This window comes from Mauremys reevesii, linkage group 4 (genome assembly GCF_016161935.1).
Source record: "Mauremys reevesii isolate NIE-2019 linkage group 4, ASM1616193v1, whole genome shotgun sequence".
NCBI classification, from domain to species: domain Eukaryota; kingdom Metazoa; phylum Chordata; order Testudines; family Geoemydidae; genus Mauremys; species Mauremys reevesii.
Genome location: NC_052626.1, coordinates 143,075,534 through 143,098,661, shown reverse-complemented (window position 1 = coordinate 143,098,661; position 23,128 = coordinate 143,075,534). Strand labels below are relative to the sequence as shown.

Sequence of the window (23,128 nt, the reverse complement as noted above, 5' to 3'; positions counted from 1 at the left end):
CTGTGGGAGACCGTCCACTGCTTTCCCGTCATCCGCAGAGCTGGTTATCTTGTCATAGAAGGCAATTAGGTTAGTCAGGCTGACTGTTCCTGATCACTTTCTTCTCCTCAAAGTGCTTCAAAATTGATTCCTTAAGGACCTGATCCATGATTTTTCCAGGGACTGAGGTGAGGCTGATGGCCTGTAGTTCTCTGAATCCTCCTTCTTCCCTTTTTTAAAGATGGGCACTACATTAGCCTTTTTCCAGTCATCCGGGACCTCCCTCAATCACCATGAGTTTTCAAAGATAATGGCCAGTGGCTCTGCAATCACATCTCCCAACTCCTTTAGCAACCTCGGATGCAGTGCATCCGGCCCCATGGACTTGTGCTCGTCCAGCTTTTCTAAATAGTCCTGAACCACTTCTTTCTCCACAGAGGGCAGAAACACTTGGAAAACATTTGCAGCTGAGATTCAGGAGAGAGAGAGTCTGTACTGAAGGATGCTCCCTGGTGCTTTTTCCTCCCCTGTTGGAGTTTCTTTTGTTTCCCTTCCTGCTTGATGACTCTGTTTGTTGCTTAAATGTAAATTAAGTAGAGCCCCCCCTCCTTTGTTGAGACAGGCCTGTTTGCCAGCCTCAGGTTAGAGCACGTGTTAACACCATAAAGGGGAATCTTATCACTTCACGTACAATGCTGCCACACACATATTTTATCAGGGCAATACTGACCGGCAAATTATACATTTACAAATAATACCTTGCAAGGTTGTACAAAGATTATTACAACAGTGGGTACGGTGTGAACACAAGGGTACATTCTGTCACAATCCCCTATCTTCCCCCTCTCAGTCCTTTGTTCACCAGGTGGGGTCTTTTCTCAGCTTCCCTGAAATCCATAAACCATGGGGACTTGCGTTGTCTCTCTGGCCCCTTTATTGATGTGGGTCAAATTCAACTAGTTCCTTAATGATTCTCTCCTCCACCCAGACAGGGAAGTGATGCCCACCTATGCCTCATGGCCTGCCCTGAGAGCAAACTTGCTCCCTTTTTTCCCCACGGGGTAACACTGCAACACAGAGGGGAAACTGAGGCACATACAGGGGTCATAAAATACTACAAAAATTCCCACTTTGTCGCAGGGACCAATCCCCTGGTTTTGTTGGTTCCCCCCCGCCGCCCCCCCACTGGCTGATCTGACCCAAAGTGGCTCTATTCACCATGGCACTGTCTTCCAGGAGGCTGGGGCTTTCAAATGTGATGAGAAGGCCCAAGCTGAATCCTGGTATGTTATAGGAAATACATTTCCTGCTGTGGGGCGCTCACAGTCAGGGTCATTGGGGCCCCATTGCGCTGGGTGCGGGGTGGATACACAGTGCTCTCCCTCGGAGCAGACTGTCTCCAGGACAAGAAGCTCACACGGCTTCACCTTCCTGGGTCTCTTCTCAGAGCATTCAGCATCCTCTGCCCCTTCGTGTGCTTCCCAGGCGGGGTCCTGGGGAAGCCACAGGGTCCTGCACCCCCACTTTGCAGTCAGACGTGACTCTCAGCCAGCCAGTAAAGCAGAGGTTTATTAAATGACAGGAACACGCTCTAAAACAGAGCTTGTAGGTACAGCGAATGGGACCCCTCGGCCGGGTCCATTTTAGGGGGCAGTGAGCCATACCCCCACGTCTGCACTTCACTCCTCGTCCCCAGCCAGCTCCAGCCTGAAAACCCACTACAGCCCCTCCTTCTCTGCTCAGTTCCTTTCCTGGGCCCGGATGTCACCTGACCTCTTTGTCTCCAACACCTTCAGTTGGCACCTTTGCAGAGGAGGGGCCCAGGCCATCAGTTGCTAGGAGACAGAGTGTCAGGCATTCATGTGCACTGGCCCTTTGCTCTGCAGCAATCACACACCCTTATCCCACCACCTAGATACTTAAGAGCTGCATAGGGGACACTGAGGCACCAACACAGTATTCAGAGAAAACATTAAGAAGGTTCCCAGATCATCACAGGCTGTCACCGCCTCTGGGCTCCAGGACTGGCAGACTCTGTTAATGGTTCATTCGCTCGTGGATAAGAGGCTGGCGCAGCCCTGGAAGGAGAGAGAGGCAGGGACCTGGCAGCTCCACAGACACCCAGGAATTGCTCCTTCCCCTGGCACGGAGTCACCCCAGGTGAGTGGGACCGTAGCCTTGTACGGGCAGCTCTGGCATCACATGGCCTTAGAGCAGCCTTCTTATTGTGGTGTATCTGGTGAGCACAGGGGCTGCACCCAGACTGGTGAGTTATTGTGGGGTCACTGGTGAGCACAGGGGCTGCACCCAGACTGGTGAGTTATTGTAGGGTCTCTGGTGAGCACAGGCACTGCACACAGACTGGTGAGTTATGGTAGGGTCTCTGATGAACACACGGTGGGCCATGCAGAGACTGTTAAGTTATTGTAGGGTCTCTGGTGAGCACAGGCTCTGCGCACAGACCGGTTAGGTAGTGTAAGGTCTCTGGTGAACCCACGGGGGGCTGTGCACAGACTGGTGAGCTGTTGTGGGGTCTACACAGTGTTTGCTATTTTGGCAGGGCTGGGAGCTGGCAGCTGGTCTCTGGGGTTGGGAGGAGACAGTCACAGGGAACTGATGGGTCTCCTGCCCCACAGGTGTCCCTCGCACTGTCCTGCTGGAAGCTGTGAAGGCCCATCCCGGCCAGCGATGCTGATCCTGAGCTGTTCCTCCAAGCTGCGGCTGCTGGAGGGGATGCTACGGCGGGGCCTGCCTGACACGCTGCCGGTGACCAGGACTCGCCCGCCACCGCAGGGCCGAACCCTCCTGTTGCCGGCTTAAAGGGCCCGAGGCGGAGCAACAGCAGGGTTTGTTGCCCGGTGTGCGTCGCACTAATTAACACACCAGGGTGGAGAAGCAAACCACATTTATTTGAGCCCAAATAAGGTGCCAGGGAGAAAACGCATTCTTAAATCCTGCACACCCGCGCGCAGGCGGGGTCCCAGCATTTATACCCCCCTTGTTTGTGTAAGCCTTTTGTTTGGTTTTTTTTTTTACCCCTCCCTTTTTAACAGTAGTTATTTTAAACATTACATTTTAGCGTGTTAAAAAAGTTTTTATTTGCATATTTATTTGTGGCTTTTACAGCACAAACAGATGCAGATTTTTTCCCCCTCCTCCCCGCCGCTTTTTGCTGTTTTAAATTGTTTTACAGCTGCAAGCTGAGACAGCTGGCAGTTACACATTTTGCTTGCTGTTTTGTTAGCATTTTAGGCTGGTTAAAGTTCACAGCATGGAAGACCTTTGGTTACCACTTTGGTTTACTTAGGCCTAGTGACACCAACAATTTTTTTTTTGAGAATACTCAACAAACTTTTGGCGAGTTTTTTTAAACTTTAAACACAAAAAGCAATGAAGCAAGCTTTGCAGAAATATTTATAACTGCTTTTTTGAGCTTAGTTACCCCCAACCCAGGAATGAATGCATGGACAAAAGAGTGGAATGTTCATTTAACAACTAAGGGATTGGGGCACTGACTATAAATTAGGTAGGTATACCAAGTGGTTTCATTTTTTAGATGTCTTGGTGAATAATTTAGTTCCATATGCATTTTTCCCATGGATCCAGCAGGATTTGGTATGTGGGAGCCTACACCCACCCTAACCGGTTCATATGCTTGGAAGGAGCACTGTGAATGTCCACACTTCCATTCAGAAAGTGTCCAAGTATGTCTCCATGACCACAGATTAGATGGTACTTCTGATGTGTCTGTAAGGGCAGTGGGCCAAGTCTGGTGCTCAAGATCACTTGAAATCCTGAATTTTTAAACATACTAAATTCCACTGCATTGCCTTTTCAGCCTTAGTGATATTTAATACCATTTTTGTTAGTAACTTCTGGGTCATAGAACTAAGGGTATGTCTACACTACAAGAGTAGTTCAATTTAACTTAGGTCGAATTTGTGGATTCGACCTTATGAAGTCGAATTTGTGTATCCACACTAAGGACACTAATTCGACTTTGTGAGTCCACACTAACGGGGCAAGCGTCGACATTGGAAGCGGTGCATTCTGGGCAGCTATCCCACAGTTCCTGCAGTCCCCGCTTCCCATTGGAATGCTAGGTAGAGCCCCCAATGCCTGCTGGGGGAAAAAATGTGTCGAGGGTGGTTTTGGGTAACTGTCGTCATTCAACCGTCACTCCCGCCCTCCCTCCCTGAAAGCGCCAGCGGGAAATCTGTTTGCGCACTTTTCTGGTCAGTGACAGCGCAGACGCCACAGCACTGCGAGCATGGAGCCCGCTGCGATCATCGCTGCACTTATGGCCGTTGTCAACTCCTCGCACCTTATCGTCCACCTCTTCCACAGTCAGCTGCTGAGAAATCGGGCGAGGAGGCTCCGGCAGCGCGGTGAGGACATGAAGTGTCAGAGTGGCACAGACCTCTCACAAAGCACGGGATCCCGCGCCGCGGAGATCATGGTGGCAATGGGTCACGTTCATGCTATGGGACGGCGATTCTGGGCCCAGGAAACAAGCACGGACTGGTGGGACCGCATAGTGCTGCAGGTCTGGGATGAATCACAGTGGCTGCGAAACTTCAGGATGCGTAAGGGCACTTTCCTTGAACTGTGTGACTTGCTGGCCCCTGCCCTGAAGCGCCAGGACACCTGGATGCGAGCAGCCCTGAGTGTGCAGAAGCGAGTGGCCATAGCCCTCTGGAAACTTGCCACGCCAGACAGCTACCGGTCAGTAGCGAACCACTTTGGCGTGGGCAAATCTACCGTGGGGGTTGCTGTGATGCAAGTAGCCAACGCAATCGTTGACCTACTGCTTTCAAAGGTAGTGACCCTGGGAAACGTCCAGGTCGTCATAGATGGCTTCGCCGCGATGGGATTCCCAAACTGCGGTGGGGCTATAGATGGGACTCACATCTCTATCCTGGGACCGGCCCACCAGGCCAGCCAGTATATTAACCGAAAGGGCTACTTTTCAATGGTGCTGCAAGCACTGGTGGACCATAGGGGACGTTTTACCAACATCTACGTCGGGTGGCCGGGCAAGGTTCATGACGCGCGTGTTTTCAGGAACTCTTGTCTGTTTAGACGCCTGCAGGAAGGTAGTTTCTTCACGGACCACAAAATAAGTGTTGGGGATGTGGAGATGCCTATAGTGATCCTCGGGGACCCAGCCTACCCGCTAATGCCCTGGCTCATGAAGCCCTATACAGGCGCCCTGGACAGTGACAAGGAGCTCTTCAACTACCGGCTGAGCAAGTGCAGAATGGTGGTGGAGTGTGCTTTCGGACGTCTCAAGGGGAGATGGAGGCGCTTACTGACTCACTCAGATCTCAGCGAAACCAATATCTCCATTGTTATTGCAGCTTGCTGTGTGCTCCACAATCTCTGTGAGAGCAAGGGGGAGTCCTTTATGGCGGGATGGGAGGTTGAGGCAAATCGCCTGGCTGCTGATTACACTCAGCCAGACACCCGTGCGATTAGAAGAGCCCAGCGGGAAGCGCTGTGCATCCGGGAGGCTTTGAAAGCTAGGTTCCTCAGAGAGCAGGGTAACCTATGACTGTCCAGTCTCTTTACAGAGAAGCTGAACCTGCCCCTGTTTCAATTACTATTGACTTTTTTCAGCGGTTACATACCCCGTTCACCAGGTTTCCCCCCTTCCAACAGACGTTTAAAAATAAAGTTATTGGAACATTTTTAATTAACAAAGTTTTCTTTACTAACGAATTCGCGTTAAAGGGTTCAAACAGGGACACAGACTGTGGTGGGTATGGTGTGCAGTGATGTACAGACCGCTTCTACACTCGAGGAATGACAGGCTCCTGCTCCTACAGCAGTCTCTGGGGGGAGGACGGTTACAGGAGGGGGTGCAGGAAGGGGTGGGTTTGCAGGAAGGGGTGAGGGGTGTGTGGGAAGGGTGAGTAGGTGTAGGGGGATGATGGCTCTGGCTGGGGCTCAGGGCATCGGAGAGGCTCATGGCTAGGGTGGAAGGGCATGGTAAGGGCAGCCTGCCTTGCCATTTGTGGATGCCAGGCGCTCGGACCCTCGGGCAGCATACACCTCCCAGACTGACCTGGGGCAGCAGACACCTCCCAGAGTGACCCGGGTGCCTAGTGACTGCACTCTGTGTGTGACCTGCTGTTGATCCTGCCCCCATATCTGTACCCTGGTAATGGTGGCTGTCCTATGCAATTAACAAACCCCTATCTCCCCTTCACACAAAGTCTTCTGCAAAGAAACATGACGGAAACAGTAATGAACAGCAAACTATTTTTAATACTCAACTACACAGTTGGGGGATGAAACTGGGATTTTGGATGTGTGAGCCAGGAAGGGAAGCAATTCTCATACTTTAGGGAATGAGAGCTGTTTGGTACATGAGTGCTCTGCTGGGGTGGAGTGACAGTTTTCATGGCCCCTAGCGCCCCTCCTTCTTGTGATTTTGGGTGAGGGGGGACAGGACTTTGTGGCGGGGGAGGGCGGTTGCAGATACAGTTCAGGGGGGCTCTCTGCTCCTGCCTGCGGTCCTGCAGAACATCCACAAGGCGCCGGAGCGTGTCCGTTTGCTCCCTCATTAGTCCAAGCAGCGTTTGAGTCGCCTGCTGGTCTTCCTGCCGCCACCTGTCCTCCCGTTTGCTGTGTGAGCGCTGCTGCTGAGAGAGGGTGTCCCTCCACTGGCTCTGCTGGGCCGCCTCGGCTCTGGAGCAGGCCATCAGTTCAGCGAACATCTCGTCCCGAGTCTTTTTCTTTCGCCGCCTAATCTGCGCCAGCCTCTGTGAGGGGGATGCCGGGGCAGTTCGGGAAACAGCCGCAGCTGTGTGATGGGAAAAAGGAAGTGATTTCCTTGCAAAGCTACATGTTTGCGAACACTGAACACAGTCTAGTCTGTTTCTGTGAACAAGACCATACACGGCACCTATCTCATGCGCTCTCAGGGCAAGTTTGAATTTTCGGCATTCGCTTTCATTGCCTGGGGTCTTGCACTGGAGATCAGACAAGCGGGGCAGGACAGCAGAATCCGTGTAGCAGCCAGGCCTGGTAAGCCGTAAACTTTAGGCTGCTTAACAGTTAATGGATAGCAGTGCCCTCCTGCTGCAGGCAATCTGGAAAGCATAAAGTCTGACCCTGTTCCACCCCCTCGCGGCTGTCCCCAGGAAAGATCCCTGTATGCTTTCCCTCTGCAGCCTCCACCACGTGGCTGTTAAACGACGGTCATTGTTATACAAAGGCAAAGTCAAGCATTCCCAATAGTAACATTACACTAATTCCCCTAATTAGATGCAGCAGTCGCCGAGCGAGATCACCCTGAGGCGGGTCACTAAGAGAGACAGAGAGCGCATGCTGCGTTAAACCCTGCACAGACCAGGGCCCTGTGCTGCCATGCTCGTGGAGGCAATGCTCCCACTGTACCTGAGGATAGCCTGGCGCGGAAGAGTGTGCTTCCACGGAGCACCCAATAAGGCACCTCTCCCCAGGAACCTCCTGCGGAGGCTTTTCGAGTACCTCTACGAGAGCTTCGTGGAACTCTCCCAAGAGGATTTCTGTTCTATCCCTATATGTATTGACCTTCTTTTCATATAGTTTTTATTCCTGTTTTTTAAAAAATAAATGTTTACATGTTTATAGCACTTACCGACTGATCCTTCCCCTGATTCAGAGTCCGGGTTAACGGCCGGGGAGGGTTGGTAGGGGATCTCTGTGAGGCTGATGAAGAGATCCTGGCTGTCGGGGAAATCAGTAGTGTAAGCGCTGTCGCCTGCCTCGTCCTCCACAAACCCTTCCTTATCTTCCCCATCGGCGAACATCGCCGAGAAACTGCCCGTCGACACTATCCCATCCTCAGAGTCCACGGTCACTGGTGGGGCAGTGGTGGCAGACCCACCGAGAATGGCATGCAGTGCCTCGTAGAAGCGGCATGTCTGGGGCTGGGCTCCGGAGTGTCCGTTTGCCGCTTTGATTTTTTGGTAGCCTTGTCTCAGGTCCTTGATTTTCACGCGGCACTGCGTTGCATCCCGGCTGTATCCTCTGAGTGCCATGGCTTTGGAGACCTTCTCGTAGGTCTTTGCATTCCGTTTTTTGAAGCGCAGCTCCGAAAGCACAGACTCATCGCCCCACACAGCGATCAGATCCAAGACTTCCCGGTCAGTCCATGCTGGGGCCCTCTTTCTACTCTGAGATTGCATGGACCCCTCTGCTGGAGAGCTCTGCATCATTGCCGCTGCTGCTGAGCTCGCCCCGATGTCCAACCAGGAATTGAGATTCAAACTGGCCAGACAGGAAAAGGAATTCAAATTTTCCCAGGGCTTTTCCTGTATGGCTGATCAGAACATCTGAGCTCAGACTGCTGTCCAGAGCGTCAACATAGTGGTGCACTGTGGGATAGCTCCTGGAGCTACTAAGGTCGATTTCCGTCCACACATAGGCTAACTCGACATAGCCATGTCGAATTTAGCGCTACTCCCCTCGTCGGGGTGGAGTACCGAATTCGAACTAAAGAGCCCTCTAGGTCGAACTAATTAGCTTCCTGGTGTGGACGGTTGCATGGTTAAATCGAATTAACGCTGCTAAATTCGACATAAACTCCTAGTGTAGACCAGGCCTAAGGGTGGAAATGACATGTAATTTACTAACTTTAGCCTGTACTTAAGATAGCTGAGCTTCAAAAATAAGGCTGGGGCCTTTTTTAGTTGGCCCAATTTTTTATTATGTTTTTGGCTTTTAAGAATATTTTAAATGGCTGCTGCACTAGTGGCCCCTAGCCCACAGGGATTTGGTTAATTTTTTTTTTTTTAGAGGAAATAACCCAGGCCCTCTGTTGTGCTAATTTAATGGCAGCCCCTTGTGAGCAATCTGGGTATGTAGAAGTGATCTGAAAATCTGATAAGGGCAATGTTATTTAAAGTCCAATTAGGGAGGGCAATACATACTGAAGGATTTATTCAGAACACAGGGCGCAGCCTGTAGAATAAACCCCAAAATTCAATTAATACCACATTTTTAAGCGTGGGTCCCACAAAATTTTTTTTTGCCAGTGTATAATTCTTTGTTTCTTTACCAGGGTCAGTTTTTAATGTCCTTTTAGTCAGGAATTTCTGGACTTTGGCAATGTTAGTGGAGTGAGTGTTTCTTTTTTTTTTTTTGAAGCAGTCGTGGTTTAGCATCCTACAGAGGAGATTACCAGGACATTCTGTAATGGTTTTGCTTTTTCTAGAAAAGTTTAAAGGCACAGTAGATTTGTCAGTGGACAAGGGAGAGGTTACAAGCACATCACCTTGTCCTTTTTCCCTGCTGTCCAGAAAGCACAGTGGAGCTAGAAGGAGAAATAGGCTAATTATTAGTAGGAGAATTCTCCTGAGGTGGAGGGGTCTTTTTGCAGTGAGAATCATGGGTCCAGGCAGTCAGTCTTTGGCACTTCACAGCAGTGTTGGTAGTCAGCAGGACGTAAGGGCCTTTCCAGCATGGAGCCAAAGCAGTCTTTTGTTGATGGATTTTTATGTAGACCCAGTCTTTTGGTTCCAACGAGTGGCAAGGTTGCTAGGGTCTTCGGATAGTGCTTTTTTACCTGTGAGAAAAGAAACCTAACACATTGCATTAGTGTCTTTGCAGATTTTACAGCTGCTTGGGTATATTTAAGCCCCCCCCCCCTTTTCTTGGTTGTTAGCCAAGTCTTAGCTGTGAGCAGTGTCCTTGAACGGAGTTAGCGCCTTATTCTTAGACTGAGCATGTTAGCTATTTATTTTTTTTGGCTTTTTTTTTTTTTAATTTATAAAGGAAACTTTTACTTATACATTTTTTGTTAACAATGAACACATACACATTGCTGTTATACAGTACATTAGTTTTATTATTTAATGTATGCTACATATACTCTTTTACTAAAATAACTTTATTACAAAACTTTGGAACAACAAGCCAGGACAAGCACACCCACTTTGAGAAGTTTACTTAATATAACTTTTACTCCAATAGCTTTTCACCATTTTCAGCCCTCTGGCTAGAAGTCTGAGGTAGCCAGAAGGATTCCATGTACAATATGGGGAGTGGGTTAATTTTTTATGTTTTTGCTTTTAAAGACTGTTGGTATGCAAATTTTAATAACCATTCTAAATTAAAAGATTTGGCCAATGAAGTTTTTTTTTTACTTAAGAAAATGTATTAGACTTTAGTATATTACATTTTTCTGATGTATTTAAACACTTTGTATTTTAAGTTGAACAAAACAAGCTTTTGCATTTTAATTTAACACTGCCGCTTGATTTTAAATTAGACCATTCCATAAAAATATTAAACACATTAATTTTGGCCACCAGACAAACACCACAAGACAGAACATAGAACACAAAACATAATTTTTACTCTGTCAGTAAATGCATGGTATGTTGAATGCTGTCCAGCTGTCATTAGTTTTCTTTGATTATTTGAAAGACAAAAACAGAGATCTACCCCTTCTGGGCAGTTAATCATTACTTAAAATATACAAATACTCTTGTTGATTTTAGGCAAAACAGGGGAATTACCGCATATTTTTTTGTATGTGTTCTATAGGCAGCCCAGGTTTTAGTGGTTAGTTAGATAATTTGCATTAACACAGATGCTTTCTGGCTTGCTTTTTACTTTTAACTTTTGCTTTTAAACACTGAAAGAAAACATTACCACTTACAGTGCCCTTAGAGCCTAATACAATTTTAATTACATAGCACTGTATACATTTTTAAACTAATTTAACAAAATTGTTTATAGCCAAATGATTGCAATCTAATAATTTTTTTGCCTGAATTTATTTACAAACATTTTAAAGACACCAAAAACTTTTTTTTTAGCATTTTTATAAAGTTCAACTGCTGTTCCCTCCAGCAACTACAGAGTTAACATTTTACTTTTTTTTAAATTACTTGGTTTTTTTTAAAATTATTTGCTTTGTTTTTTAACAGCTACTTACTAATTTAAATTACCATTTCAAATATTTTTTTGAGTATTTGAAATTTTTATTTTTATATTTACTTATTTTTTTTTTACTATACCCTTAAAAGTTTTTAACCTGTTTTTTAATTTCTTTGTTTGTTGCCTGCCCGCCTGGGCCCGATCCTGCTTTTTTTGCTGAACCGTTCCTTTCATGGACACCAACTTGTTTTACTACCAGTTTAGCTAGGAGGGTGGGCTTTTTAACTAGCCCTCACCCTTTTGGTCTTTTTTTAAAAACATTTTTACTTACATGACTATCCGAGTCCTCCCTTGTGAGGCTTGCCACCTGGGCAAAAATACATGGCCATTGGGTAAAGGCCATTTACTTAACACATAATCCAAACCCCTTTAGGGGGTCTACCCAGAGACCCACCCATTTGTCTGCTGACACTTAAACAGAAAAGAAAATTACACAGAGAGCAGAGAAAATTACAGTCTAAGCCAGATTTTTTCTACTTTTATTACACTGTCCGTTACAGGGGGCGGGACAGAAGGATCTCAATACAAACTCAGAGCTTCATTGCACACATGGCTTCCACCCCGAGGAATTACGAACGAGAAGTTCAGTTCCGCCCACACACCTAACACCCAAATGAACAGAGCAAAAAAACAACAGTAACCGGTTAAACAGAACAGAACCAGAACCAGATAGTGCACCAAAACTAGATAGTGTTTTTTTATTTTATTAGGGCTTACCTTTAATTATACAATTCTTAACATATAACACCAACAATACCAAACAAAGCAAACATAAAATAACAAGGGTAAAACAGATAGATGGTGTAAATTCTGCAGGGCTCCCCCATTCTTAATTGCTTACCAAACCGTGACAATTTTTTCTTACCAATTTATTTCTTATGTCAGGTGATCAGACTGACACTGCAGGACGGTGGGGGGAAGAAAACACACCATATAACCAAATTTTAAAGCTTCATTAAAAATAATAAAACAACAATGGAGAGTGTTGGGAATGCTCTCACCTCACTCAGGAAAAATATGAATGCCCCAGGCCTTAAGCCGCTTTAATACTCACACATGTCTCACTGGAAAGTTAAGCTTTGCAAATGTAATTTCAATTCTGTAACTTGTATTGCCTTTGGTTTGCCTGTCTCTATTTTCCACAACCAGCTGGGGCTGAAAGCAGTTTTTTTTTGCACTTAGCATAGTCTGCGCTGATTCTTGACCTTGAACACAAAGCAACTTTCCCTTTATCTCTGGGCTAAGCTGAATTTCAAATTAACCCGTTCCTAGACAAATTGTTCACACTGTGTCAGAGGCTTTTTTTTGGTGATTAAAAGCTCCTTTGAGATATATGATCTTATTTAGATTGAAGGTACCTTTTAATGGGCATTGTTTAGATGGATCTTCACGTGTGTGAAGATTCCAATTCTCTAAATACCTGCAGGTTTTAGGACCATAATGTACGTACATGTAATATGCTGGGGTACCCTTAGGGGGTGAGGTAAAATGTTTAGACTGTCCCTTACCCATTTTCCACTTACACACACAGAGAGGGTGCCCTGTCCGCGCTAGCGGCTCATAAACTAAGGATCTCTCCCTACAGGACACTCACACAGGAGAGACTAACGGGGATGACCATGACTCTCCTACACCTCCCTTCAGCAAAGAGCGTCGGCTAGTCTCTGGGAGACGGCGCCGCTTACTCTGATTGTGTCCAGTGAGATGATCAGACTGTCAGTAGCCCACACGGAAAGGAGAGGGGAGGGAAGATGGGTTCACACACTCCTAGACCCAGAAAGCTTCCTCGCCGGACGATGCCAGGCCGAGTCAGCCCACCGTGGGTCGGATCTCCTAAAGATCCACTAGTTACCGGGCTTGCGTTAGAGTACTCCTGATCACGAGCCTTTGCTTTACAAGGTACTCTGGGCGTCTTCCGGTAACAATCACTCACACTGGTATACACACACACACACACACACACACAACCCAAGACCATTATTTCCTATTACCACGATGCATCTTATCTTGCTGCACAGTCAATAAGTTCAGATGGCATGAGCCCAACAGAGACAGACATTGCCACGGACAGTCCTCCTCCCAGTGCAGCTCTGGGGCATATGATGGGGGATTTTTACAAGAGCGCTCCATACAAACAGCTTCAGAAGCTACCCATTCGCTGACAAAACAGAAGTAATTGAAGGATCATGTTGTAATTAAGTGATCCTTCCGGTGGCCGCCTTTTCTGGCTTTCTAACTGATACTGAGGCCAGTCTACTGTACAAAATTTTTTCAGTTTACTTTTAGTCAATGGATCTGATTTAAACACTTTCCAATTTGTCAGAATGCATTCTAAGGGTGTACACCGTGCCCTACCTATACTCTGTCCCTGCCCCATATCACGGGCTTGCCCTTGACCCACTATAGGACGCTCTGTCGTCTAGTGGGAATTACAACGGCTGGGCATCCCCAGCCTCAGGCAAAAGTCCACACCACTGGACTGTTCCTACCTTATCCACAGGACCGGTTCCTCACCATCGCCCGCAGCTGCTTCTCCACTATCTGAGTGCGTTGCACCGTTGTGTCCTCCAAGGTCAGCCTGACGCGTCTCTGCCGAGGCCCCCCGGTAAAGGCACCGGTGCGCGCTGGGCGTCGGCTGTGACCATCGTCCACCGGCCATTGGAGGAGTCCGGGCAAGGCACAATTTTGCCTCCAGCCCACCCAGGGACGCCAAAACTGTTGCCGGTTCAAAGGGCCCGAGGCGGAGCAACAGCAGGGTTCGTTGCCCGGTGTGCGTCGCACTAATTATCACACCAGGGTGGAGAAGCAAACCAGGTTTATTTGAGCCCAAATAAGGTGCCAGGGGGAAAAAGCATTCTCAAATCCTGCACACCCGCGCGCAGGTGGGGTCCCAGCATTTATACCCCCCTTGTTTGTGTAAGCCTTTTGTTTGGTTTTCCCCCCTCACCCCTCCCTTCCCAACAGCAGTTACTTTAAACATTACATTTCAGCGGGTTAAAAGAGTTTCCATTCGCATAGTTATCTATGGCTTTCACAGCACAAACGCATGCAGATTTTCCTCCCCCTCCTCCCCGCCGCTTTTTGCTGTTTCAAATTGTCCTACAGCTGCAAGCTGAGAGTTACACATTTTGCTTGCTGTTTTGTTAGCATTTTAGGCTGGTTAAAGTTCACAGCATGGAAGACCTTTGGTTACCACTTTGGTTTACTTAGGCCTAGTGACACCAACACTCCCACCCTCGGGCTGGGCAGAGAGCAGGGGAAAGTTCCTCGGAGTCCCCTGGGTGATGGGGCACATATTGGGCTGAGGTGCAATCCCCTGGGTCGGGGGTACATGGAGGGCTGGTCCCTCCACCTGGTCAGGGGGTAGCAGTTTGGGGGGCAGACCCTTTCTGAAGGTCAGGGGTCATCAGTTCAGGGGCTGGGCAGGCTCTCATAGATACACAGGGGATGTGCTGTACCCCAGCCTGTCACCAGGCGCCTGGGAGCGACCCCTGTAGTGGGCCAGGGCCCGAGGCTGCACACAGCTCAGAGGGGCAGGCCCATCACCTCCACCACTGGAGGACACCAGCCCTCCCATCTCTCTCCGTGGCTCCCTGCAGCGAATGCAGCCGAGCCAGACGCCCGCGGGAGGCTTGGACCGGGCCCCTGAGGTGGGTGTTGGCAGAGACCCCGGCAGCCTTTGCAAAACACAGGAGCGGTTCATTAGTCCCCTGGCTACAGACTCCTCAGGTTAGCACAGGGAATCAAAGGTTAAGCCACAGCCCAGCCTGGCCAAGCGTGGCCAATGAGCTAGCCAAGATGTCGCGGGCCCCATGGCTGGCTCTGGCTCTGTCCCGTTGTTCTTAGGCCAAGGTGACAGCTGCTGAGACCCCCCAAAAGCCGGCTCTTAGCCTGTATCCTGACCCCTTGTGGCCGCTGTTCTTCAGCTGGGGGCCTCTCCGCTGCAGAGCCGTGAGGGGGGAATCTCGCTCGCTCGGTCTGAACGTCCAGCCCAGCCACTGGGGTTCCATGGTCTCTCCAGACCCCCCTGGCACGTGTGTAGTTTATTCCCTTGGTTAATGAGGCTGGTCTCCAGCCAGGCTGTTACATGAGTCACAACCCGTCCCTTCCCTTCACACACTGCGCAGAACAGTACAGGACGCAGAGGGAAACTGAGGCACACATGGGACTCAGAAAGATACTACAGAAAGCTTCTACTTTGTCACACAGGCCCCCTGCCCTGGGTTGGGGTAGCAGCAGGAGGGCAGGCCCCTCCCCAAGGGTAGAGGTAGCGGGGGGGCCTCCCCCTAGGCCACCTCCTCACTCGCCCCCTGCCTCCATAAGTCCATACCCAGCACCAATGCCTGCTGCTCACCCAGCGTAGCCGCCAGGACCTGCCCATCCAATCAGAACACAAGCAGGCTCTGTGCCAGCCAATCTCAGTATGGGCAGGCTTTGCATATGCCAATAAACATGTGGGCAGCTCCATGGCAGCCAATCACAGTGTAGGACAGCTGGGTGCCTGCCAATCATGGGTCTGACCAACACCACCTCCCACCCCCCAGTTCTGAAATTCCTTCTGGTCCTTTCCATGGCTCTGACTCTCCACTCCTCCCTCAGCTACACCCTTGATAAAATGGGCATTTTTGTAATATTTGCATGAATCCTATGTGTGCCTCAGTTTCCCCTGGCTACCCAGTGGGGGAAGGAGATTGATTTTGCTCGCAGTGCTGAGCGACACAGGCAGTTTGCTTTCAGTTAGTGCCGGCGGTGGGATACTGAATGTGCCAGTAGCAAAGCACAGTCCGTCAAAGGAAACAGCAAGAAAATGGTGTATAACCACCACCCTAAGATCCACATCGCAAACCTGTGCAAGGAGAAAGGGCGAAGCGTTGGGAAGTTCAACAAGGCGCAGCTGATTGCAGGCTGGAGAAGGGTGACAGGATTCAGCGGCAGGTTCCAGTCCCAGGTGGGGTTTGATGAGGGTCCGAGAGTGACAGAAGCAGCAGCAGGGTGTCCTCACAACCTGGTTCCCCTCCAATGGATTTGAAGCGGTAGGAGTTAGCGTGAGAGGGAACCAGCTGACTGTGAGAAGCAGCAAAAATGTGAAGAAATGCAGCAAAAACTTGATCTGGAGATGTGGAGGGGCGAGAGAACCCATCAAGGGGTATGTGGGTAAATTGTCCAGGGATGCTGGATTCCGCAGGGAGCTGGATACCAAATTATCCGTTTAAGGAGGAGGAGGGGCTGTAGACACCAACCTCACTGCCTTTGAGAAGGGTTGTGATTTGAACCTGGCTGACTCTGCAGACCGGCTCTGCTGTCTCACCCCCATACTCGGGCCCTCAAAGCCATAGAGCCGTACAGCCAGATGGACGGCGTTAATACTGGGGGCTGGGAACTGTTAAAAAAGGCTCCACTGCTTATGTTTGAGCTGACACCTGAGGTTTATATACAAGAGTTTTGGGATGTGCAAGAAACCCAGGCTGTGACCTAAATGGAAGCCACCTGCCTACTGGGAGAAGCCCTCCCGACGGCTCCGATCCCAGTGCGATCACAGGACTCGGGGGGGCTGGTAGTGATGGTTCTCCTGGACATCGGCTCTGAGCTCCTTCTGAGACTTTCTGTATCACCTTCAGACAAAATCCAGTCCCTGACCCTGCCCCAGCCAAGGGTTTGAACCGCAGGAGCCAGAGGCTCAGGCTGGAGGTGTCAGTGAAAAGGCAAAGAGCTCGGCCAGCAGGGAGCAGGGTTCCCCGGGTGCCTGTAACACTAAGGAAAGGCTGTTAAGCTCAGGACACCTGTCTGTCTGGAAGTAGACCCCTGTATTTGAGTGGGGCCGAGGAACATCCCCCACAATCTCCACAGGGGACATGTCAGTCACACGGGCTCCAGCAGAACTTCCCTGAGGCTGTGGCCAAGGGAGCCAGCTCGCAGCCTGCTCTCCCTGGGGAAACAGAGTCACAGCTGAACCTGATGGGAGCTGAGACCCCAGCTGAGCATGGGCAGACACGGGCAGGGCATGGCCAAGCTTAAGACCTGGAATTGCAGCCTGCCAGCAGGGGGGTCCTGGCCTGGGGTGAGGGCAACAGGTTAACCCCAGGAGGGGAAATGGATTCCTGGCATACGCACAGTCCTGGGGTTGGGACACAACCAGCGTAGGGGAGCCCCCTGCATCACCAGACCCTGGGACACCAGCGCCCCAGAGACATGGCTGGGCTAAGACCAGCCTTGTGGGGGGACACACCTACACCCACCCCCCAAATGCTCAAGGCGTCACTCCCTACCCCAGCTGAGGGGTCAGGACACCCCAGGGAAATTTCCAGAGGCAGGTATAAATATGCAAGCAAGAATCAGGCTAGAGATAACGAGGTTTTTATAGGGGTGGGTGTCACCTCCCTCTGAGGGAGGAATAAAGAAACTTGTTGAAATCAACTCAGATCCCCAAAGGGGCCAGAGAGACAAGGCAAGTGCTGCCGACTCCTGGATTTCCTGCCTCTCGGCCGGGAGGCTGAGCAGAGACCCCAGCTCGAGAGCACAGGACTGGGAGGTGGGGGGTGCTGGACAAAGATGGAGGCTCTCACCTGGAGTTGGCCAAGGAGGTCAGACAGAGACAGAGACAGCCTGGAAAGGGTCTTTCACTCCAGCTTGGCTGGGCCCCGGCTGACCACAATGGACTCTGCTTTACCCCCCGTTCTCTCTGCTGACCTAAGACTGCTCCGTGACTCATAAACTGGCCTGGCTTGACAATGCTGCCGGGTGTCACTGCAAACCCAGGCTGGGGTGTGGGAGCCCCTGAAGAGCGGCCAGGGCTCTCCAGGGGTCTGGCTCAGTGGGAGGCACCGGGCAGAGCTCGCGGGGTGGAGCAGGAGGGCTGGAGCAGGAAGAGTGGGGCCCCCTGGGGGGCTGGCACTTTGAGGGGTCCTCCAAGGGGCAGAGTAAAAGCTGGGGCCCAGCACCGATCCTGGGGACCCAGGACATCCCCAGACTCTGACCCCTGTGTCTTGGCAGGTCTACGGCACTGTGATGCATGTGAACCGCGGGAACCCGGCTGGCCAGGAGGTGCTGGTGGATTCATGGCCAGAGTTCAAAATGGTCCTCACCCGGCCACGCAGAGAAGTGCGGCCTTTGCTGGGCCCCTCCCATCTGCCCCGCTCCTCCCCTGCCTGACACCATCACTGCCCCGCTTCCTCCCGACTTCCTTGCCCGTTTCCCTGCTTGGTGTCATCTCTCCCCCTCCCCATCCTGGCTGCCCCACCTCCCCACAGCTTGTCTCCCCTTTCTGCTGCCCAGACCCCCCCATCCAATTCTTCCCTAAGCCCCCTGGCTCTGTTCACAGGGCCCCTTGCCCCCCACCTCAATCTCTTACTTGGGGCTGGAGGCAGAGCCTGTGCTCACCCCCAGGCAGTGTCCCCCCTGCAGGTGGCGCGGGACCCAAGTGATTTTTTCACCAATTTCTACACGGCCTTTTACCGGGACGAGGGCGCCTGCCGGGCCCTGCTGGGGAACAGCCACGCTGTGGACTGGGGCCAGGCCTTCCAGATACAGGGTGAGCCCCTCCAGCCCTGCTCCATCCAGCACCTGCCACATGGGGGGCAAGACCACTGCCCCCCCCATGGGCCAATAGCCCTGAGGAGCTGGCCCAGGCCCCTCTCCCCACATAGGTGAACAGCCCTAAGGGGTCCACCTGAGTCCCTGCCCATCCCCCACAGGCCAATAGCCCCAAGGAGCTCACCTGGGCCCCTTCTCCATCCAGACCCGGGATCCTGAATGAGCCAAGCTTGGGAACCCCCAGTTGGGTCATGCCGGCTCACAGTGGCCCTTGGCCCCTCCCTGCTGCTCTCCCCCACCAAGCTGGGCCCCCCACATCCATGGGCACCTTTCGGGAGGCCCCTGCTGACAGCGCACGGCTGTCCCTGCAGGGCTGCAGGACGGGGTATATGAGACCATCAGGGACATCGCCAGGGCCAGGGGCCTTGAGATGGAGACGTATCCATACCGGCCACTTCTGCACGCAGACCCGCCTGCCATGCCCCAGTACCGGTAGGTGCCCCCAGATATGGGGTGTGTGTGAGAGAATGGGGCAATGCACACAGCCAGCCTGTGCTAGATGGAGGGGGGAGTGGGGCTGGGTGAAGGGAAGGACCCCGGGGTGCCAGGCCAGAGGCCTCCATTGTGCCCCAGATCTGGTGTCAATGAGTTCCCCAGGCTAACGGTGCTGGCAGAGTGAGGCCATCACCACAGCCCCAGGCCTTGGGCACATGCTGCCAAGGATTTCCCATCCTGCTCCGGGGCAGGGCTGAGTCAGCCCTAGAGCTTCGCCAGGGGGCAGGGGCAGCCCAGCCTGGCCAAGGAACCTCCTTGGCCCCAGGATGGGGAGAGCAGGGGGAGGGGCAGCCTGTAACCCTTCCATATCCTGGGACGGGCAGCCAGGGGTCCTTGACCCCAGAGCCGTCCCCTCTGAGGGGAGGGGGCTCCAAGCACAGAGCCCCCTGGTCCCTCCTTCCCTGTCAGCGGGTAGGTCCCCGGGCAGGGGGTTTGCTGCCCACTGAGCCCTGGTGCTTTCATGTGAGGAGCTGAGCTTAGCCACGGCCCATCGGCAGCGATGGCTCTGCTGGGGCTGGACTGGGCCCTGTCAGACAGCCCCTGTGCTGAGGCCGCGGGAGTGTGTCGATCCCCTCCCCCCCGGGGGTCACTTTCCCCCCATGTGCTGCCTCCTGGCTCGATCCCCTTCCCACAGGGCTCCCCCTTCTCCCCACCCTCGTCTATCGCCCCTCAGCCTCACACCCTTCTTCCTGTGCCAGGTCAGTCCCCCTCCAGCCTCCCTCCCCTCCATGGGGGCCACTGGGGGAGCGTTATGGGTGCTATAGTCACCCAGGATTTGCCATAGCCTCCCCTCCCAGTGCAGAGGCCCAACGTTACGCAGCAGTAGGGGTGGCAATGCCCTACGCCCCCCGTAGCTCTGGGCTGCTGCTGGCGGCAGCGCTGCCTTCAGAGCTGGTGGCACACCCTCCCCACAGGATACTTTCCATGCTCCCCACCAATTTTCTGTCCAGCCCATCTCAGCCCCACAACCGGGAAGAGGATGGCGCCGCCGACCCTGCTCCTCCTATGCCATGTGTCAAAGTTAGACTCAGGACTCACAGTTTGTCAGACCACTCTGTTTTATTAGCACAGTGCTCTGCTAATGACACCCAGATAATGTGAGCACCATGCAAGACACAAACTATCTTATTTATACAGATAAAAGGGTGAGAACTTAACAAGATAACAAAGGAAGCAGAATCAGATAAGTTTACCTGGGCTAGGCATGCATATTTTATTTTCTTACTAACTATTACCCATCTTCTGTTAATGTTTTGCCATTAGCACCATTGTTTATGCCTAATGTTTCTTTTCCTGGCACCTGTATTTCAACATTTCTTATTTCTGCTTAAAGGTACATACAGCATTTCTTTAATCCATTCTTATTTTTACAATATAATTTATTCTACTTTCACACATGTCATACCAGCTCAATCTCTGCTCCCCGGGCTCACTCCCTTGTACCAGGTCGACCCCCGAGCCCCCGGCTCACTGCACCCCACCCGCCAAGCTGCGTCAATGTCCCCCTGGGCTCACACCTCCCATGTTGGGTCACTCCCCACTCCCCTCCCCTAGACTTACCCCTTCCCCTGCCCATGCTGGATCTATTCCCCCCCTCCCCGCGCTGACCCCCTCCTCTTCCCAGGCCAATCCCCTATCTGCTCACCCCACCCCGCCCTGCATCTCATCCCCCCCTGCCCTGTCTTGCAGGCCTGACAGGGGGCTCAGGCTGGCGCCCGTGTCCCCCGCCCACGCCATGCTGCTCAACGACACCTGGATGTTTGGGGGGAACAGCTGGAGCCTGCGCTACCTGAGCCTCCTGATCCGCCACTTCCCCAGCGCCTGCCTGCTGGACCCTGAGGGGACCCCCATCTCCTGGTCCCTCACCAACCCACTGGCTGCCCTGACACACGGTTACACCCTCCCGGAGCATCGTGGCCAGCACCACCTGCGGTCTGTGGTGGGGATGCTGGCAGCACAGTTGCATGCCTGCGGCTTCCCTGTTTACGCCTGGGTGCTGCCCCACAACGAGCCTTCGCTGCACGCCCTGCAACGCCTCGGCTTCCGCATCCTGCCTGGGGTGTTCTACCAGCTGGTGGTGAGGCCCGGGTTAGCCCAGTCCCAGCCAGCCAGCGCCCTGGACTCAGCCCAGGACCCTGCGCCCAGCTCTGGGGAACAGCCACGCTCCACCAGCATGTAGCACTGGGGGAATAGAATCATAGAATATCAGGGTTGGAAGGTGTAGTAAGTGCAGGCCCTGATAAAGGCCCAGTATGAGGCCTGAGGCCTGAACTAAAGTAATGGTCAAGACTTTGCTAACATAAAGCAAAGTTAAGCTGTGAGCCAGAGGCCGGCTTGGTTCACAGAAGCTGGCACGAAAAGGGCTGATGCTGAAATACATATTCACCTAGCATACCAAAAAATAAACATAGTACTAGAACATATTATACTAAAACATTCCATAGATAACAGGAGGACAGGCCGACCCATCCCAATGACAGGGGCAAAAGGGTAAAATGATGGATAGAGTTGTTTTGTTCGAACCAACATGTACAAGGTAGAAGGCGGCACCTTAATACGTAGAAGGGTTGTAACTTGCTACGTAGAGAGGTTGTACCTCAATACGTCAGGTGTGATGTGTAACTTGTTTGTATCGGTGTATAAGAATGCATCCCTGGGGAGGTGTCTTTGTCCGGCCGTAGGGGGAGTGGAAAGTCCCGCCACTAAGCCGGGTCCTTGCCAAGAGGCACTTTCTCGTAGTATGCCCTGAGTTAGGCTAAGAAACCTACAGGGAACTGCAATTGTGTCCGAGGTCGCACAACCTAGCCCGATGTGGCTTTGCATCTTACTGGACTCTGTGGTCATTGGGGATTCTCGTCGGGTCTGCTGTGTCAGCTTCTGCAGAGCTGGGGCAGCACACAGAGGGACTCACACGCAGCCGAGTGATATCAACAAGGAGACAGCAGAGCACCACACCGGTACCGCTCTGACAACAGAAGGGACCTCAGGAGGTCATCTAGTCCAACCCCCTGCTCAAAGCAGGACCAATTCCCAGTTTTTTACCCCAGTTCCCCAAATGGCCCCCTCAAGGATTGAACTCTCAACCCTGGGTTTAGCAGGCCAATGCTCAAACCACTGAGCTGGAGACGGTGACTCAGCCCAGGACCCTGCACCCAGCTGTAGGAAACAGCCACACACCCATAGCACATAGCATGGGGGGAGAGGAGGGGAGAGGAGGATAAGGGGACACGGCCTAGGGTCCTGCGCCCAGCTCTGGGGGACAGCCATGCTCTGCCAGCACATAGCCCTGGGGGAGGGGAGGAGATGGGGACATGGCCCAGCCATGCCCAGGGACCTACTGCTCTGCCACCCCCGAGAAGGGGACACACTGACCAGCCACCAGTGGAGCTCACTTGTCAGCCCTTGGAAAGCCAGGGCCTGGTAGAGGACACTACCTCATGCTCCATTATCCCCTGGAGCAGGACAGAGGCTCAGTAGGGGGCGCTCTCCATAGTCCAGAGGTTTGAGCTGGAAAGGGGCAAAATGGAGGTGTTTCTAGGGCCTTTTATAGCTTCTGTGGAGGGAATGTGGAGGGAAACCCATTGTTTCAAACAAAACCCACAGCACAGCTAGTGGAAAATTACAGGTAAAAGATGGGGTTTGGAATGACATGGGCAAGTCACATGTCCAGGCATAACTTTGCTTAATCACAGCAGGAAATCATTACCTATACCCCAGAGAGCACGTTTGCAGGACAGCCAGGGGTGAAAGTAACTTACAGGACTTACTGGTACTGCTGGAGTCCTGAGGGGGGCATGGCCTCATCAGGAAGAGGTGGGGCCTCTCAAGATTTAAAGGCCCTGGGGCACCAGCTGTGGCTGGGAGCCCCAGGGCCTTTAAATCAACCCGGGGCTCCCAGCTGCAGAGGTAGCTGGGAGCACTGAGGGCTCCGGCCACCGTGGAGCCCCGAGCCCTTTAAATCCCGGCCCCAGCCCGGCTGCCAAAGCTGCGGGGGGGATTTAAAGGGCTCTGGGCTCCCTGCAGCCACGGGAGCTCCGAGCCCTTTAAATCCCGGCCCCAGCTCGGCTGCCGGAGCTGCAGGCGGGATTTAAAGGCTCCCTGGTGGGGAGCCCAGAGTCCTTTAAATCCC

The 23,128-nt window shown here is 52.0% G+C and overlaps 1 protein-coding gene across 1 annotated transcript; it reads left to right on the top strand.

The window, feature by feature from the left end:
- The first annotated feature begins 2,652 nt into the window (after positions 1–2,652).
- Positions 2,653–21,178, top strand: LOC120404054 (glycine N-acyltransferase-like protein 3). Its single transcript, XM_039536062.1, has 5 exons — positions 2,653–2,745; positions 17,905–18,012; positions 18,316–18,442; positions 18,816–18,936; positions 20,689–21,178. Exons 1-5 carry the CDS (start codon positions 2,668–2,670, stop codon positions 21,176–21,178), a joined length of 924 nt encoding a protein of 307 aa, XP_039391996.1. The 5' UTR covers positions 2,653–2,667.
- Positions 21,179–23,128: the final 1,950 nt, after the last annotated feature.

Bases quoted from the DNA above. Each gene is read 5' to 3' on its own strand.
- LOC120404054 (XM_039536062.1), top strand. From the start codon at position 2,668: ATGCTGATCCTGAGCTGTTCCTCCAAGCTGCGGCTGCTGGAGGGGATG. The intron at 2,746-17,904 runs GTGACCAGGACT...GTGTCTTGGCAG, and splicing joins GCCTGCCTGACACGCTGCCG to GTCTACGGCACTGTGATGCA. The intron at 18,443-18,815 runs GTGAGCCCCTCC...CTGTCCCTGCAG, and splicing joins CCAGGCCTTCCAGATACAGG to GGCTGCAGGACGGGGTATAT.